This window comes from Mustela nivalis (assembly GCF_964662115.1).
Source record: "Mustela nivalis genome assembly, chromosome: 6".
Classification (NCBI taxonomy): domain Eukaryota; kingdom Metazoa; phylum Chordata; class Mammalia; order Carnivora; family Mustelidae; genus Mustela; species Mustela nivalis.
In genome coordinates this window covers 114,758,625-114,778,555 of record NC_139025.1, presented here as the reverse complement: position 1 = coordinate 114,778,555, position 19,931 = coordinate 114,758,625, and the positions used below count along the sequence as shown (strand labels likewise).

General features: G+C 39.4%; 1 protein-coding gene across 1 annotated transcript; it reads right to left on the bottom strand.

The window, feature by feature from the left end:
* Nucleotides 1–8,430: 8,430 nt before the first annotated feature.
* LOC309867222 (transmembrane protein 202-like) lies at nt 8,431–13,973 on the bottom strand. The gene is made up of 5 exons (XM_082735794.1): nt 13,884–13,973; nt 13,301–13,553; nt 12,526–12,672; nt 11,806–11,937; nt 8,431–10,495 (listed from the first exon to the last, which is right to left on the bottom strand). The coding sequence occupies exons 1-5, from the start codon at nt 13,959–13,961 to the stop codon at nt 9,936–9,938; spliced, it is 1,170 nt and encodes a 389-aa protein (XP_082591920.1). The 5' UTR covers nt 13,962–13,973; the 3' UTR covers nt 8,431–9,935.
* Nucleotides 13,974–19,931: the final 5,958 nt, after the last annotated feature.

The following is a 19,931-nucleotide window of genomic DNA, read 5'->3' as shown; positions in this document are numbered from 1 at the left end:
AGAAATAGAGCAGAGGATCATAGGGGAAGGGAGGGAAAACTGACTGAGAAGAAATCAGAGAGGGAGACAGACCATGAGAGACTCTGGATTCCAGAAACAAACTGAGGGTCGTGGAAAGGGAGGTGGGTGGGGGGATGGGGTAACTGGTTAATGGGCATTGAGGAGGGCAGGTGATGTGATGAGCACTGGCTGTTACACGCAACAGATGAATCGTTGAACACTACATAGAAAACTAATGCCATACTATGTCAGCTAATTGAATCTAAATAAAAAAAGAAAGTGGAGGAACTAATAGAACTTACTTCACAAGGGTGTGTTAAGATCAAGATTATATGCAAAATGCTTAATAACATCTATTATTATAAAATGGCATATAGTAAGCACTTGATAAACAGTAGCTATTTATTATTCAGTGTAAATAAAGTTTTTAAATGGTAACATGATAGGCAGAAATGTGACTAAAACATTGTGGAACAGGAGGTCAAAGAAGTTGTTATGTATGTGTGGAGATGGGGGAGAGAGAAAAAGGTATGGGGTAGAGAAAGAAACTATAAACTAGGATTGACTTAACTGGAAAAAGATAACCAGAAGAAAAATGGATTGTACAGGAATTTTAAACCAATAATGGACCAAAATCTCTGAAAATCTGGACTGTGGTGGAATTGTGAGCCTTCGTGTGTCGGTAGGAGTAAGCTTCCAAGACCATGTTGCCCAAGCCAAGTGAGAGAAAAAGCCAGTGTTAGATGTTTGCCCAGAATAACTGAAGGAAAGAGCTGAGTGGAAGTCGGTAGAAATAGCAAGGGTTTAAGAAGATGTATTAGGCTTCTTTTGGGAAACTGAGGCACAAGAGAGATTGAGCATTGCATGGAAGGAATGAGGTCAAGATATTGGACGGTAAGTCCACAGAACTAAGAAACACTCTAAGATTAATTGTCCATAACCATTAGTTATAAAAAGGCAATTCCTAATACTCTTAAAAAGCTGGCCTAACTCTCTGCTCAGCAGGGGACCCGCTTCTCCCCACCCACCCCTGTCCTGCCTGCCTCTCTGCCTACTTGTGATCTCTGTCAAATAAATAAATAAAATCTTGAGAAAAAAAAAAAGCTGGCTTAAGTGTGATGTGGTTTGCAATATTCTACCAAATGTAGAGTCAGATCCAAGACAGTTTGGGGGATAGCTGTTGACACACCCATTCACCTTTGGTAAACAAAGGGAATTTTGTCTGTATGTTTATGGATTTTGTCACCACTTTTTCCAGAGAAATTTGTTCAAAGTTACCATTACAGTGATACCACTCCCACCAGTTCTATGGACCCTCTCTAGAACTTTTCTTCTGAGATGACAGGCGTCACATGCATAATCTCTCTTAAATAGCAGGTAGAATTGGGAATTAGAATCTTCGTAATATGTGCATGGCTCCCCTGAATGGTCAAACAAGTAGAACTGACTAGGTTTAGAGCTGGCAGGGACTTAAGAAGTCCCTCATTTTAGTTATTTAAAAAATTTTTAGAACGATTTTATTTATCTGCGACAGAAAGAGCAAGAGTGAACACGAACGGGGGAGGGGCAGAGAGAGAGGGATAAAAAGACTCCTTGCTGAGTAGGGAGCCTGGGTCGATGACCTGAGCTGAAGGAAGACACTTAACCAACAAAGCCATCCAGACACCCCAGTCCCTCATTTTATTTATTTATTTTATTTTATTTTATTTTATTTAAGATTTTATTTCTTTATTTGACAGACAGAGATCACAAGTAGGCAGAGAGGCAGGCAGAGAGAGAGGGAAGGGAAGCAGGCTCCCCACTAATCGGAGAGCCCAACGCGGGGCTCCATCCCAGGACCCCGGGATCATGACCTGAGCCGAACGCAGAGGCCTTAACCCACCGAGCCACCCAGGCGCCTCTATTTATTTTTTTTAAAGATTTTGTTTTTTCTTTGACAGAGAGAGACACAGCAAGAGAGGGAACACAGGCCAGGGAGAGTGGGAGAGGGAGAAGCAGGTTTCCCACTGAGCAGAGAGCCTGATGCGGCACTGATCCTAGGACCCTAGGATCATGACTGAGCTGAAAGCAGACATCTAATGACTGAGCCACCCAGGCGCCCCACAGTCCCTCATTTTATAAAAGGAGAAACTGCAGCTCCACAGAGTAAACTGACTTGCTTGTTCTCTAAGTAACCAACAGCAGAGTTGGCACTAGAATTGCAATTGCCTAACTTCTAGGGCAATGCCCTTTTCACTGTAATGAAATATTAACTTGTATTTTTAAACTGATCTATAAAAACAAAATCTGATCCAGAGATAACTAAATATGCATCCAGAAACTTGTGCTAGACTGACTGCAACGAATTATTAGCTCTTCTTAGCAATATATCTTGGGCTCCAAAATGAAATTAATGGACACAATTCCATTTACAATAGCATCAAAAAGAATAAAATACTTAGGTCTAAATTTAATGAAAGAAGTGCAATGCTTGTAAGCTGAAAACTATAAAAAGAAAGAAATTAAGAAAATCTAAGTAAATGGAAGGACATCCCAGGCTCATGGGTTTAGATGGCAATTATGCCAAATTGATCTAGGGATTCAATGCAATCTTTAACAACAACAAGAAAAAAAGTTTTCTTTTTTTGCAGAAATGTACAAATTGATTCTAAAACTCATATAGAAATAGGGTATCTAGAACAGCCACCTTGAAAAAGAAGAACAAAATTGGAGGCCCCACAGTTTCTAACTTCAGATCTTACTCCAAAGCTATAGTAATCAAAAGAGTGTGACATTGGCAGAAAAATAGACGTATCTGTCAATCTATCAGGATTTCGGGGTGCCTGGGTGGCTCAGTGGATTAAAGCCTCTGCCTTCGGCTCAGGTCATGCTCTCAGGGTCCTGGGACAGGGCCCCACATCAGGCTCTCTGCTCAGTGGGGAGACTGCTTCCCCCCTCTCGCTCTCTGTCTGCCTCTCTGCCTACTTGTGATCTCTGTCTGTCAAATAAATAAAATCTTAAAAGAAAAATCTATCAGGGTTTCTTCAGAAATAAACTTGTACCTTTATACCATACAAAAAAATTAGCTCAAAATGGATCATAGACCTAAATGTAGGACGTAAACATATAAACTGCTGAGAAGAAAACATAGGAGTAACTCTTTGAGATCTTGAGTTAGGTAATGGTTTCTCTAATATGACACCAAAACCACAAGTGATATGAGGGAAAATAAATTGGGGGTGCCTGAGTGGCTCAGTCAATTGGGCATGAGACTCTTGTTTGGGCTCAGGTTATGATCTCATGAGTTATGGGATTGAGCTCCCCATTAGGCTCCACACTCTGTGTGGGGTCTGCTTGGGATTCTCTCTCCCTCTGCCTCTCCCCCACTCATGTGTGCACTCTCTTTCTCTCAAAGAAATAATCTTTAAAAAGAGAAAAATAAGTTGGGTTAATCAAGATTAACAACTTTTGTGCTGCAAACAGTACCATCAAGAAAGTGAAAAGACAATCTATATAATTACAGAGGGCTCACAGAAAATGAAATCCAAATGATTCCTGAATTGCCTTGGCTTTTTACCTTCTTAGGGATATTTTTTGATGAATCGAAATTCTTAATTTTAATGAAATCCAGTGTATCCACTTTTCTTTTACGATTAGTGTTATTTTTTTGTGTTTCCTGTTTAAGGAATCTTTGCCTATTCTGATGACATAGGGATGTTATTTTATGTTTTCTTCTAGAAACTTTATTGTATTTAGTTCTATTCAATTTTATCATGGGGTTAGGTTCATGTATTCATTACCATAGTCAATTTACAAAACAGTGCCATCAACATAACGATCCCCTCTGTGTCTTTTAACAGCCACAACACCTTTTCACCCTGCTCCCCCCACTCATCCCTAACCTGCGGCAACCACCAATTTTTTCCCCATCTCTAAAATATTGTCGTTTCAAGAATTTTATGTAAGTGGAATCATGCAATATGTTACCTCTGAGGGTTTTTTTTTTTCATAATTCCCTTGAGAACCATCTAAATCAATAGTTTTTTTTCCCCCTTTTTACTGCTGAGCAATAGTCCATAGTATTTATAGACCACAGCTTAACTGTTCACTTTTGTATTTCTTCCAGTTTGGGGCTATTATGAACAAAAGCTGCTACAACCATTCATGTGCATGTTTTTTGTGTGAATATAAGATTTCATTTCTTTAGGATAAGAGTCCTAGATCGCAATTGCTAGGTCAAATGGTAATTGTATGTTTATTTTTATAAGAAACTACCAAACTATTTTCCAGAATGGTGGTACCACTTTATCTACGCACCAGCAATATATATGGGATCTGGTTTCTTTCATTCTCAGTAGCATTTGGGAATATTACTATGTTTTATGTTAGCCATGTTACACATGTGTGCAGTAATATATTACTGTGGTTTTTAACTTTTTTCTAATGTCTAATGATGCTGAATATCTTTCTTTTTTAAAGATCTTATTTGACAGAGAGAGACACAGTCAGAGAGGGAACATAAGGAGGGGGAGTGGGAGAGGGAGAAGCAGGCTCCCCACTGAACAGAGAGCCTGATGAGGGGCTGGATCCTAGGACCCTGCGATCATGACCTGAGCTGAAGGCAGACGCTTAACTGTCTGAGCCACCCAGGCGGCCCAATGCTGAGTATCTTTTCATGTGTTTATTTGCTGCCTGCATATCCTGTATGGTAAAATGCCTGTTCATATATCTTGTCCATTTGTTAATGGCATTGTTTCATTCGTGTGGATTCTTTTTTAGTTGTTGAGTTTTAAAGGCTTTTTTAAAAGATTTTATTTGTTTATTTGACAGAGAGAAATCACAAGTAGGCAGAGAGGCAGGCAGAGAGAGAGGGGGAAGCAGGCTCCCTGCTGAGCAGAGAGCCTGATGCGGGACTTGATTCCAGGACCCTGAGATCATGACCCAAGCAGAAGGCAGAGGCTTAACCCACTGAGCCACCCAGGCACCCCAAGTTTTGAGAGTTCTATATTATAGATACGGGTCCTTTGTCAGATACGTGGCTTGCAACTATGTTCTCCCAGTCCTCTGCAGCATGTTTTTCTTTTTTCTTGCATGTTTTTCTTCTTAATAGGGCTTTTCACAGAGTCAAAGTTTTCAATTTTCTTGGGATCCAATTAATCAACTTTTATCTTTTATTGATGCTTTTGGTATCATATCTAAGAACTCTGCATTTAAGTCCATGATCTATTTTGAGTTCGTTTTTGGATAACGTCTGTGGTTTAGGTTGACATTCATATTTTTAGCTATGGGATGTCTAATTACTCCAGCACCATTTCTTGTAAAGGCTATCTTTTGTCCACTGAATTGTCTTTGTGCTTTAGTTGGGTATATTTATATGATCTCTATTCTGTTTCACTGATCTCTGTATCTATTCCTCCATCAATACTACATTGTTTTTTTTTTTTTACACAGTCTATAAACAAGCCTTAATACAGTGATTCCTCCTACTTTTTCTTTTACTGGTTTTAGGTTTTCTAAACCCTGTGACTTTCCATATAAATTTTAGAATAAGCTTATCTATGTCACCAAAAATCCCTCCTGGGTTCTGATAGGAATTACCTTAAATCTACAAATAATCTGGGGAGAATGAGCATTGTTACTATGTTGTCTCCTAATCTACGAATGTGGTATGTCTCCCCATTTATTTAGATTCTGACTGATTTTTTATCAGTGTCTTGTAATTTTCAGCATACAGATCTGTTTTGTTAGGTTTATGCCTAAGTACTTCATTTTTCTTTGAGCAACTATAAATAGTATTATTTTCTGAATTTTGGTTTCAAGATGTTCATTGTTCAATCCTCCTATTTTAAAATCCTCTGAATCCCTTTGTTTGGGGGATGCATTTTGTATTTTAACAGTCAGATTTTGTTTTGTGGCCCAATCTGAAACACATAGTTCTTTTATTAGTTAAATATTAACTGTTCACATTCATTGATGAATTATATTAGGTTTCTGAGTATATCATTTTCAGATGCTATAGACTTTTAATTTTCTTCAAAGTGTGGTTTGTCTTTCCTTCACTTTGTGTTTATATTTCTTCTGATAAGTTGGAAAGTTTGCATTTTTTCTATTGAATACAATTATAGGGATAACTTTATATAAACCTTTAATTCTGGGGTGCCTGGGTGGCTCAGTGGGTCATGATCTCAGGGTCCTGGGATTGAGCCCTGCAACCGGATCTCTGCTTAGTGGGGAGCCTGCTTCCTCCTCTGTCTCTGCCTGCCTCTCTGCCTGCTTGTGATCTCTGTCAAATAAATAAAAAATCTTAAAAAAAAAAAAACCTTTAATTCTCATTTCCTGTAGATGGGTCTAAACATCTACTAGGAGAACAATTAAATCAGTAGTAGTATTTTCCTTCTCTTCCACCATCTGATTTTATATTTACATTTTGTAGTAGTCACACTTTGTACTTGCTAGAAAAGTATATAGCTTCCTGGAATAGCAAACTCAATTAACACTGTTTTTTAAAGTAAAGCTTTAGGGATGCCTGGGTGGCTCAGTTGGTTAAGCAGCTGCCTTTGGCTCAGGTCATGATCCCAGCATCCTGGGATTGAGTCCCGCATCGGGCTCCTTGCTCGGCAGGGAGCCTGCTTCTCCCTCTGCCTCTGCCTGCCATTCTGTCTGCATTCTGTCTGCCTGTGCTTGCTCTCGCCCTCTCTCTCTCTGATAAATAAATAAAATCTTAAAAAAAAAAAAAAGTAAAGCTTTATTTTTCTCACAGAACAAGAATTCCAGAAGGAGGTCATTCTCGGCATTGTTTCACCTGCTCCACAATGTCATTAAGGACTTGAGCATTTTTCTGCATTTTTGCTATGCCGTCTTCAGATGTTGGCTCTTGACTTCGTGCTTGTTGCTTTGTGTTTCTAAGATGACTGCTGCAGCTCTAGCCATTACAACAGCATTTAAGGCAAAATGAAAAAGCTGGGAGCAGCACCCCGAGTGTCTGTAGAGTAATACATAATCTCTGTAACTCCACAGCATACTTGCTCTGGTGTCTTGTTGGCCACTAATATGTAACATGATCATTGCTAGCTATGAAGGAGGCTGCAATGTGACTAATTAGGTGGTATATTACTATTTAAATAGCTTTTCTGTTCTTACAGGAAAGTTCTAGATTTCTTCACAGAGATCTTCCACATTTGGGTTTATTCTTGTGTCTTTTCTTCTTCTCTAATGTTATAAACTTTTTTTCCCTAGTGTTATAAACTTTGTTACCTTTTCTACTGGATATAGTGATAATTTTTAAATAAGCTGTTAATTTTTGAGTGTTGATTATACTGCTTTTTTATTCATCCATAAAACTAGAATCTTATTCATTCTGATAGTAAGTTAGCATGGCGAAGTAGAGGAGGGGCATGGAACCTCTGACACTCTGGAAGGACGCATGTCTACGTAAGACACTAGGGCAAAGGCAGGCCCTTGGAGCTAGCTTAGCCTCCCATGAAGGCCTGGGGGTCTCAACAAGAAGAGCGGTGGAACAGATACCTCCTCTAAGAGTGGAAGAGTTCTAACAATTGCCCACCATAGAGGGACAAGAAGGAAAAGCATCACAATTTAATATATTGCATCTTTTCATCTACTCTTAGAAGGGGAATTTATAGGACAGCTTTTCAAAACAGTGCAAAGAACAATTGTAACTGAGGGAATGAAATAAATGCTTCTTCTAATATGAGGGGACAAGGGACGGAGCTTTTCTAAAACCTAGAGTTTTAAACACAGTGCTTTCAAATAATTCGCTGAGCCCTTGGGTCTCCATCATGAAACCCAGAGGTGATGTTGGGTATAAAGTTTGAAGGGTGGTGAAATTTCTGTGTAAGAAAATGGAGGGGAGGGGGAAGAAATGGATATTGCTCCAAAAAAGAGTAGGGCAGCAAAAAGTGAAAGGAGACAAAAGGAAAGAGAGGAAGGAAAGCCAAGGATTTGTGACAAAAAGCTACAGTCCAAGGAACAAAAATGGCTGAAAAAAAAAGCAAAAATGTTTTTGCTTTTTACGTAAATTTGAAAGAACAAGTTTACTGAAATATAATTTAAAGTTGTTGTGTTGCTGTAATGTTATTCTGTTTCCAGAATCTTTGAGAAAGTCAGCCTCATACTAAAGCCTTGCTTTAGTGATTCTTCTCCTACATGAAATCCTATGTTATCATTTTTCTTTTTCAAGACTGAGCTCATTCACGTTTTACCAATTCAAGTAGCTTTCCATTAAGCCCCTAGACCGAATTGAGCTGTCTCTTTTGTGTACTACTAGAATTCCTGCAACCTCTTTTTTGCCTTTTACTCTTATTATCTCTATCCCCCTCTATGCAGTGAACTCCCTGTTAATGTTCAATAAATCTTCCACAATTTTTGGATGGATGGATGATGCATGGGAAGACAAGTATACATACAAGGAAATGGAGCATACGGTTTTCCAGAGCAGCCAGACTTCAGGTACTTTTATTGTTTGAGACAAAATTGTAGTGGATGTGACGTTTGTCTTTATCAATCTCCCACATTTCTTCTTACTTTTCAGTACGCCTGCCCTCCCAGGTAGTCAGCCCCTTTGTCCTCACTGAAAGATCTCAAAATTCTCCCTCCCGTTAGACCTTCACTTTGCAAAGTTTCTTCTTTCTCTTCTCTCACTTATCAAAGCATCTGCTTAGTTGTATTTAGTTATGTAATTATCTGACCGATGCAGGTAATACAAATTGAAGTATGACAAAAATCTTAACTATCCCATTAGAGAATTTGTACTTTAAGGCAGACATCTGTTAATTCATATTTGCTGGGAAGAATATCTTTTAATGCTTCCCGCCCTGACCATCATCTTCTCTCTTCTGGTTCCTTATCTAACATTCCGGAAAGTCAAATATGTGGAATGGAGATGATATCATTTATTGAAGTCACTTTTAAAGGTGACAAAATTAAGGGTCAGAAAATTTGATTAACAAGCTAGAGGCACAGGCAGCCAGCAATAGTAAAATAGTGAACTGTTTAGAGAGTTAAGAGTGGGTTCTCATGGTGAACAATTAATATTTCCAATAAAAAAACTAACTTCCGGTTTCAAAGGCCATAGTCCCTTCTGCGAAACTCTTTAAGGCCTCAATGAAATTCCTTCAGTCTATATGGTACACTTCTGTCAGAGAGTTGGGGCTCTTTTGCCTTTATTTTTTCTCTTCCTTTCTACTTCTTCTAAACAATTGAAAACAGTGAGATTCACCTGTATTTTTAAATGAGATGTCTAAATAAAAAAAATAAGAAGTGAGTTGCCAAAAGTAGCCTTTGAGGTAGATAACTTAATTTTGTTCCTCTGACTACACAGAGTTACCTGCTAAAATAATCCAGGGTTGTCTGAGCCAACAGGAGTAACTTCACTGCTTATCATTCGTGGCCATAGATAGCACTAGAGGAAATCTCAGAGCCTACCTGGATAATGAAGAATGTTAGACCCAAGAAAGTTAAATGTTTGCCAAAAGTCAGCCTAATGAATTAGGGAACTAAGGGCCAAAAAAGAGTTTGAATTTCCAAGTTGGAAGTTCTTTCAAACATGCTGAGAGGTTCCATGGTGGGGTCATGGAAATCGGGAAAGGCTTGTTGGCCTGGGTGTGTCATCTCTTGCCAGCCTGTCCCAGTCACAGCACACAACACTAACATGGAAACTTCCTTTAATAAGCTTTGCATTTGCTGTCCTTATGATCCTTAAATTATTGGTGGCTTTTCCCTAAACCATCCAAATGATTTGTATGGTTCACCCCTAGTATCAACTTGCTCAGTGAAGGAGGTGTAATCCAGGGGGGTTTCACAGAGGGTTCTATTGTTGCCTCAGAATTACTTCTGATACTCCCACCACACTTCTTACAGATCCAACAAATATATCATTAAGCCTAAAGGGAAACCTTTTTGTTTTTAATATCTCTGCTCTCACCACCTTATATCTAAGATTAATTTTTTGTCTTATCCGTATTTTTCTCAGCTGACTCTCTGTCCTCACAGTCCTTGACTTGGGTCATTCTGTTTCCATTACCCTCAAGGCTACTGCTTAGAATATCACCAGTCACACTCCCAATTATCTCCACCTCAGGTCTTGGCTCTACTGCGTCAATTGATTCTATCTCAGTAGTGAACTCTGTCAACGCATCTCTTATTACTGATTCATTTCCTATCTCTGGCTCTGTCTGGGTCCTTGACTCAGCCCGAACCTCTGATTCGGTCTGAGTTCCTAGCACTTTTTGGGCTACTGTCTTTGTCTCTGTCACTGGCTCTGTCTGGGTCCCTACCTCTGTTTGAGTCCCCGTTCTATGGACCTTTGATTGTAACACTGAACCTGACTGTCTTTCTAGTACCTGGCTCATCTGTGTAGAAGCACCTACATTTGTTTCAGTTAGCCCCAGCTGTACTGTGGCTACACTTCCTATCCTTGTTCTTGAAATAGGGATCACAAGGAGATTTTGATCTGGAGGGGTAACTCGGGAACTTATATAATTGAGTCCAGAGAGGAACCCTAGAGAAAAAGAAAAGTCAGGGTCAGCACTGTGGATTAGTAATAGATAAAATCTTAAGTCATGAAACATCCCTGATACACTGGCTTAATTACAATAGAATTTGACTTACAATACATTTCTGAATATCCTTTTCATTATCTTTAGGGATCTGGGATTCAAAGCATTGATCCCAGCTTTTCTGTAGAACAATATTTCCCAAGGGTATACAAGCCAATTCATTGGGGCATGGGAAAAAAATAGTAGTGTCTTTTTGTATTTTTAGCAAATTTTGTTTTCAGTTCTAAAATTTTTGTAAAAATTTTATTTTTTACATAATTTAAATTAAAAAATAAATTTTATATTTAAATTTTTAAAAAATATTTTATTTATTTATTTGACAGACAGAGGTCACAAGTAAGCAGAGAGGCAGGCAGAGAGAGAGAGGAGGAAGCAGGCTCTCCACAGAGCAGACAGCCCGATGCAGGGCTCGATCCCAGGACCCTGGGATCATGACCTGAGCCGAAGGCAGAGGCTTTAACCCACTGAGCCACCCAGGCACCCCTTATTTTTAAATTTAAAATTGTATTTTGTCTGCTTCCCTCTATCTCTTTCTCTCTGCCTGCCTCTCTGCCTACTTGTGATCTCTCTCTGTCAAATAAATAAAATCTTTTAAAAAATTGTATTTTATAATGTAATGAATATATTAATGATTTAATATATGTACATATTTTATAAATAACCATAGGTCTTTTGGAATGCTTGCTGAGAAGTGTTTTACTAATAGGGTGTGTGATGCAATGGTTTGGAGACCACTGTTAATGAATGAATAAAAACAAGTATATGGCTTAGAAGGATGAAAGGAGAAGTGTTATAAAGGCAAAACTCCTATATTACCACTCTGCTTTATATTGGTAATATTTCAGAGGAACATATATCATATGTTGAAGTTTTATTTTGGAGATTCATAAAGGTGGAGAGGTTAATTGATATGATAAAAGGAGAGGAGGATTTTAGAACCATCTTCTGGAAGGACAGAAGAACTATGAATTAACTCTGTTAATGTCTATGCCTTCTTTCTCTACTTCCTGAATCTTGCTCCTATCTGTGTAGGGACAGGTATCATTATAGAAAAAAAAATGTTTTAGATAAATTGGAAGGACTTGCTCTTAAGAATTGTTCATTGACATGGAAATAACTTTTTTAGAGCCCTTCAAAATTATGAGATTCTAATATGCCAAACCAAAAGAAAGCAAAAGAGAGAGAGAGATGGGACCAACCACGTAAAAATGTCTTCTTGGTGTCTTCACTGTTTACAGGAGCATTAACTCACCAGCTATCATGTAGAAGATACTGCTCCACCAATTGAGGCGGTAGACTAATAGGAAATGGGGCTTCAAGACGTTCCTACTGTACAATTTCACTTGCATCAGGAACAAGATGAGGCAGAGGAGTAGGCAGGTGCCTGGGATCAGAATGAAAGCTATCACTACCCATCATAACTCTCCTTCTGCTCTCCCACCCAATTCACCCTCTTCCCCCTCTTTGTACTTCCTTGTCATCCAAACCATCTCAGTTATGTGTTGGAGGCCTATTACCCATGGCAGTCAGTGGTCATGGGAAGACCCAGTCGGCAATTAACCAAGATGGGAGAGCAAAGGCTTCTGCTTTGACTAGAATAAGGTTGTCAAGGTGGAGCCTGTAGATAAGACCAATAGAACAGGTAGCTAGTTAGCTGCATAGTAGTTTTCTGGGTGCCAGAAGGGCCTCTAGCCTATGATATCCCCTTTACTCGTCCATCAGATAACAACTCCTAGAGGTGTGTCCATTGGGTTAAACATAATCTCCTCAGGGTCCCCCCCTTAAGAGTTAATAGCCCCATGGGGAGTAAAAGCTTATTGAAAGCTTTCTTCCCTTTGAGAGGAGACACTGTCCTATGATAGCAGTGTTCATGTGAGGGAGGGAATGACTTCGTAAAATAAGGGGAAATGGCACAGAATGGGAAGAAATACGAGGACTCCAGGGACAAACTTTTTCCAACATCACTGTGTACCTGAGATGAAAGAGAAGATGGATATGCCCAGATCTATGTAGGCTTTGTCTCCTGGCCCTTTGATGAGAGAGATGCTGAGCCACATAATAATAGTGAGGGTGATGAGGGCAGAGATGAGGAAGAAGGCCCTGGAGAATTGGAGGTAGTCTGCCAGAAAAAGTGGAAAAGGAGAGGTTTGGCTGGAGCAGAGGTGACCTGCCCTTAAATAAGGGTAGATAGGTTCTAGGAAAGGTACTGAGGGACAGAGGAGGACAGAATTAGGGTGTGTCTTAATATGTAATATAGTCAGAGTAAGGAGCCACCCAAGTGGGTGGCTTCACAGGTACCAGTAAGGACCCTCTTTCCATCTCCTCATTAACATGTGGAATTCCTTTTAACAAGGAAAGAAATGTATTCCACAATGAGTGACAAGTTGAAATTATAACTATACCCTTGAGAGGCACATTATGAGGTAACTTTCATATTAAGGTGCAAATGACTAATTTCCTTTTTCCTAGGAAGTTGTGAGTGCAAAGGTAATAAAAAGCACAGGGTTGCTAGGCATTAGCTTCCAATAATTAAGGAGTTGTGGTTTTTAGGTCATTGGGGAAGTCTAGTCCAAACAAACCTGGGTAAATTTGCCCTGTTTGGAGGAGTTGTCCTTACATGCTTGTGAAGGACAAAGGGAGAAAAGGAGGAGCAGGGTTGTGGGAAGGACAAAGGGAGAGAGGGGTGCTATAGAGGATCTGAGCAAATGTACCAAAGGAGGGGGCTCTAGGATTTGGAAGGCACTCACAGGGTGCCTTTGGCACATGGCTCCAGCAGAGATCATGGTGACACACTGTCCAGAGCCCTGCAAAGAGTGTCTTCTTGTCTTTCAATACCATGAACTTCACCCAATGTAAAGAGGACAAGGACAGCAGCAGGACAAAGATGAAGCCCAAGAGGCCAGCACAGAACATGCGAATGTAGCTTTGGGTCTTCTCCAGAAGCTGTCGCTGGTATGGTGACAGAGAAGAGAAGCGGTGCATGCAGTAGGGGAGAATTGGCTGTGATGGGAAAGGGAGGAGGACATCATGAAAGGAATATTGTCTCAAGCATCTCCATCTCCACTCACAGAAAAAATAAGCCATAGGTCTTCTACTGGGCAGGAACTCTTCCCCACCCACACTTCAGGGTCTTTTTCTCTTCTGGTTCCAGAGCCTCCCACAACTTTTAAAATATATTCCTTTTTAACCTGTTCCCAGTTAAAAAAAAAAAAAAAAAGATGGAGTTAACTTTGCCTCTTCTCCCTGACATTTCCCCTATGCCATACACAAACTGCTTCATGCAAAAGCACCCCACCACTACCTAGCCTTTTGTAGAAAAGGCTTCCTCACCCTGTATGTTGGGTAACCCAGGATGCTGGAACTGTAAATACTGTGGAAGGCCATGGTATGTCCTTTCCTTCTTTCCATCCTAGTCTCTGGCTCACTGCTCTTCTCAACTGCCATAGAACTTAACCCACGCTGACCTTACACACTTTCCTGCCCCTCCCCCACTCCAGGAAACACAACTAACTGGAAGTGTACAGTGTCTTTGTCTCATTTGTCAGATCTGGTTCAATCCCTTTTTCCCATCCAGGTGTCTCTTGAGCTCCAGACACCTATAACAAACTGGGTGCCGAACCCAGGTTTCTCAGAGATCCACCACACCCAAGAGGTCATTGAGAAATGCAGGCATCTTTACTCTTCATCCTACACCCCCTTTTTGTGTCCTTTATTTATTTCCTGCCAGTCACTCAATCACAATATGTCCTGCATCTCCTGACAACTTCAACTCCTTAATGTTCTAAAGCCCATCTTTTATTTGTTTCCTCTTCCTTAGAACATCTTTTCTATAACAGCTTTTTACCTGGTACCTCTGCTACAAGGCTTCAGTTTATTCTTGATAAAGTTGTCTCTAAAATGCAACTCTGATATGTTTCTCCTGTGCTTAAAATGCTCTGATTGGAGCCCACTGTTACGAGGTAAGGTCCTAACTTGTTAGCATGAATTAGTTAAACCCAGCAAGTTAGATTTCTGTTTGCTATCCAGCTTCATTCAATCATTCAATACCTCCTCTGTGCCAGGTGTGATGTTAGGCACTGAGGGTGTATTGATGTGTTGGGTATCTTTCATATGTCCCTTTGGATCTACTCCCCATCTTTGTTCAGAGGCTGACTGATATGATGGACTATATCAATGGGTTCCCTTGCCATCCAGTCTCTGATTAGGTTTCACCAATGGCAGTCATGGGCAGAAAATCAGAGATCCAGAGATCTGTGTGTTTATTTACTGGATCTGTCCTTACCAGATTACTGAGGGTTGTCTGTGTTCTCTTACCTAAAATAGAGTTCCTTGCAGGCAGGCTTCTCCATAGAACCACCTTTTCCATTCTGCTCCTTTCACTTATGTGATCAGGCTTAAGAGTAGTAATAACTTTTCACTGATGGTTTCCCCAAATCTTTTTCAGTTCAAAGAGGACTTTATAAATAGTCCCTTAACTCCCCCAGATTAACTTGTTTGAGCAAGCCATCTGTTTCCTGCTGAACAAGGTCCTTATTTTCATGAAGTAGAAAGCCTAGTGACATTTAGGCTCATTCTCTCCCTCCATGTTCTCTTGTATTCCAAACAACTATTTTTCTTGCAGTTGCTTAAACCTACCTTAGTCCTTCCTTTGCACATGGTGTAAATGGTATCTACCTTGCATATGGTATCTATCACACTTTCCAGTTTATCTTTATCTGAGTTAACATTAGTCAAGATTCATTTTAATTTAACACTTTTGGGGAAATCTTCTCTGAATTCAACCCTCAGTCCCAGACTTTGTGCTCCTGCAGCACCTTGTGCTTTCTTCTTTCATAATCTTTATCCATAGTATTGTAATTTTTCTGTCTATATTTCCTTTTGTAACTTGCCTGTGAACTTCAGCAGTGAGGAATTATCCTATTCAGCTGTGTAATACTCGATATCTAGTAGAGTGCTTGGAATATAATAATGATTCAAGAAATGTTTATTGATTGAAAATAAGACAGGTAATAAAAGAAAGAGTAGGGGTGCCTTGGTGGCTCAGTGGATTAAAGCCTCTGCCTTCGGCTCAGGTCATGAGCCCAGGGTCCTGGGATCGAGCCCTGTGTCAGGCTCCCGAGCAGGGAGCCTGCTTCCTCCTCTCTCTCTGCCTACTTGTGATCTCCCTATGTCAAATAAATAAAGAAAATAAAAAAAAAGAAAGAGTGGACTTCTAATTTCTAGTCTGGCATGCAAGGAGCTTGGAAGTGGTCACTCCATTATAAAATAAGTAGAAAGCTAAGCAAACTGAAAAATCAACAATTCTTTTTAGGTTCCTCAGAGAAATGAGATCACAAGGCAAACTGGCTCCCAAAATTAGAGAGATGGAAAGATAAATACAAAGAATCACAAGTACTAGAGCACAAATCCCTGCAGGAACCAGTACAAGCATAGGTAAATCTGAGTTGTAATTGATGGATTGTTGCATGTTCAGTGTGGACAAGTCTAAGAGATTACAAACTCTGGGGGTATCTAATCTTGGGAAGTTTGTACACTTTAGTCAATTCTACCTCCAGCAGGTCGACCAGGTTTTCACAGTGAATAGCAGAGAAAAGTCCCCTTACACTTCTGGCAGGAGGAGAAAAGGAACCATTTTGAAACATACCAGAGAATTCTGTTCTTAACAAGGCCATCCCTGAAGAGAAACTATCTTACCAACACCTAAAGTATTAGAGTTTTATCAGAGTTTAAGCAATCTGGGGAAAAGAAAATACTCAATTCCAGCCTGTTCAACCTTTCATGTGGGGCAAGAGAAATACCCAACCCCAGCCCACTCTGCCACCCTGTCCCTCCTAAGGAGAAATTGAGCAGCACTTGTGAATTTCACAGAAGCTTTCCCACAAAGATCAGGAACAGGGAAAGGGTTTCCCCTCTCACCACTCATTTTCAATATCATACTGAAATGCAACAAGACAAGACAAGAAAAGAAAATGCACAAATATTGGGAAGGAGGAAATAAAACTGTGTTTACAAATGACATGACTGTGTAGAAAGTCCAAGTGAATTGGACAACAACAAAAATTGAAGTGAATTGACAACAAAAATTCTAGAAACAATAAGTGATTATAGCAAAGTTGCAGGATATAAAGTTAATATAAATCAATCATTCTATGGGGTGCCTGGCTGGTTCAGTTGGTAGAGCATGTGACTCTTGATCTTGGGATGTGAGTTAGAGCCCCACATTGGGTGGAGAGATTACTTTTTAAAAAAGTCAATCATTTTCCCATATAGTAGTAATGAGCAAGTAAAATTTGAAACTAAAAACACAATATCATTTCCCCATAATGAAACACATGGGTTTAAAGCTAACAAAATATGTACAAGATCTATATAAGTAAAAATAAAAAGCTCTGATTAAAAAAACCAAAGAATTAAATGACTGACAACTAGTTTATTCATCTTATTAATTCTTTCAAAGAAGCAGCTTCTAATTTTGTTGATCTGTTCTGCTGTTTTCTGGGTTTTTCTTTTATTGATTTCTGCTCTAATTTTTATTATTTCTCTTTTCCTGCTGGGGTTAGGCTTTATTTGCTGTTTTTTTCCAGCTCCTTTAGGTGTAAAGTTAGCTTGTGTACTTGAGACTTTTCTTGTTTCTTGAGAAAGACCTGTATTGCTATATACTTCCCTCTTAGGACTGCCTTTGCTGTATCCCAAAGGTTCTTAACTATTGTATTTTCATTTTCATTTGCTTCCATGAATTTATTAATTCTTCTTTAATTTCCTGGTTGACTCATTCATTCTTTTCTCTTTTTTTAAGATTTTATTTATTTATTTGAGAGAGAATGAGTGAGAGAGAGTATGAGAGAGGAGAAGGTCAGAGGGAGAAGCAGACTCCCCAAGGAGCTGGGAGCCCAATGCGGGACTCAATTCTGGAAGTCTGGGATCATGACCTGAGCCAAAGGCAGTCGCTCAGCCAACTGAGCCACCCAGGCACCCCCATTCATTCTTTAATAGGATGCTCTTTAACCTCCAAGTATTTGAGTTCCTTCAAATTTCCTCTTGTGATTGAGTCCCAGTTTCAAGCATTGTGGTTTTGAAATATGAAGGGAATAATCCCAATCTTCTGTACTGGTTGAGACCTGATTTGTGACCCAGGATGTGATCTATTCTGGAGAATGTTCTATGTGCCCTTGAGGAGAATGTGTATTCTATTAACAGAATATGTATTCAGAATACAGAATGTGTATTCAGAATGCTCTGAATATATCTGTGAAATCCATCTAGTCTAGTGTGTCATTCAAAGTCTTTGTTTCTTTACTGATCTTCTGTTTAGATAATTGATAAACCCCTAGCCAGACTTATCAAAAAGAAAAGAGAAAGGACCCAAATACATAAAATCACAAATGAAAGAAGATTGATCACAAACAATAAGGAAGAAATATGAACTATGAAAACATATTATAAGCAACTATATGCCAACAAATTAGGCAATCTGGAAGAAATGGATGCATTTCCAGAAATTTATAAACCACTAAAACTCAAACAGGAAGAAATAAAAAACCTGAACAGTCCCATAGCCAGTGAGGAAATTGAAGCAGTAATCAAAAAACTCCCAACAAACAACAGTCTAGGGCCAGATGGCTTCCCAGCGGAATTCTACCTACCATTGAAAGAAAAATTAATACCTATTCTTCCAAACTCATTCTATGAGGCTAGCATTACCTTGACCCCAAAACCAAAGACCCCACCAAAAAGGAAAATTACAGACCAATAACTGATGAACATGAATGGAAAAATACTAGCCAATAGGATCCAAAAGCACATTAAAAGGATTATTCACCATGACCAAGTGGGATTTATTCCTGGGCTGCAAGTGTAGTTCAACATCTGCAAATGAATCAATCTGATACATTACATTAATAAAAGAAAGGACAAGAACCACATGATCCTCTCAACAGAAGCAGAAAAAGCATTTGACAAAATGCATCATCTTTTCTTGATTAAAATTCCACAGTGTAGGGATAGAGGGAACATACCTCAATATCATAAAAGCCACCTATGAAAAGCCCACAGTGAATATCATTCTCAATGCAGAGAAACTGAGAGCTTTTCTCCTAAGGTCAGGAACATGACATTCTTACCAATGTTGTTCAACATAGTACTAGAAGTCCTAGCCTCAGCAATCAGACAACAAAAACAAACAAAAGGCAGCCAAATTGGCAAAGAAGTCAAACTTTCAGTCTTTGCAGAGGACATGATACTTTTTGTGGAAAACCCAAAAGGTGAAAAAAGAGAGAAATAGGTTAACAGAATAGAACAGAGAGCCCAGAAATAGACCCACATAAATAGAGTCTTCTGGTCTTTGATATAGGACAAAGGCAATACAATGGCAAAAAGATAGTTTTCTCAACAAATGATGTTGGAACAACTGGACATCCACACCCCAAAAAAGTGAATCTAGACATAAGCCTTTCACCATTCCCAAAAATTAACTCAAAATAGGTCATATAGACCTAAGTGCAGAACACAAAACTATAAAACTCATAGAAGAAAACAGGAGAAAATAAGTGCCACTGAAGTATGATAATGACTTTTCAATACAATACCAAAAACACAATCCATGAAAGAAATAATTCATAAACTAGACTTCAATACAATGAAAAGCTTCTGTTCTGCAAAGACATGGTTAAAAAAAAAAGTGAAGACAACCACAGTCTGGGAGGAAATATCTGCATATGACACATCTGATAAAGGACTGTTATCCAAAATTCACAAAGAAGTCTAACAACAAGGAGTGTGTGGTGTTTCAGCTGGTTGAGCAGCCAGTTATTGGTTTCTGCTCAGGTCATGATTGCAGGGCCCTGGGATTGAGCCCTGCATGGAACACTTAAATCTGGGGAGTCTTCTTGAGGATTCTCTCTCTCTTCCTCTCTCTTTGCCCCTCTCCCTGCCTGTGCACTCTCTCTTTCGCTCGCTAAAATAAATAAATCTTTTTTTTTAAAAAATGTCTTACAACTAAAAAATAAGAAAACAAATAACCCGATTTAAAAATGGATGACAGGGACGCCTGGGTGGCTCAGTTGGTTGAGCAGCTGCCTTTGGCTCAGGTCATGATCCCAGCGTCCTGGAATCGAGTCCCACATCAGGCTCCTTGCTTGGCGGGGAGCCTGCTTCTCCCTCTGCCTCTGCCTGCCATTCTGTCTGCCTGTGCTCGCTCTCTCTCCCGCTCTCTGACAAATAAATAAAATCTTAAAAAAAAATGGATGACAGACCTGAAAATCATGCTTCAGATGAATGTAACAGAGACCACAGTTGCTACAATGTATCAAACATAATGTCCAATAGTAAACAACAACAACAACAAAACTGAACATGTGAAGAAATGGGAAAATATATTCT

What these genes read in the sequence shown, in the direction of transcription:
- LOC309867222 (XM_082735794.1), bottom strand. Translation starts at nt 13,961, where the DNA reads ATGGAAAGAAGGAAAGGACATACCATGGCCTTCCACAGTATTTACAGT. An exon ending in CCATGTGCCAAAGGCACCCT is followed by an intron (nt 12,673 to 13,300) that starts GTGAGTGCCTTC and finishes TTTTTCTGGCAG; the next exon opens with ACTACCTCCAATTCTCCAGG. An exon ending in CATCTTCTCTTTCATCTCAG is followed by an intron (nt 11,938 to 12,525) that starts GTACACAGTGAT and finishes TTCTGATCCCAG; the next exon opens with GCACCTGCCTACTCCTCTGC.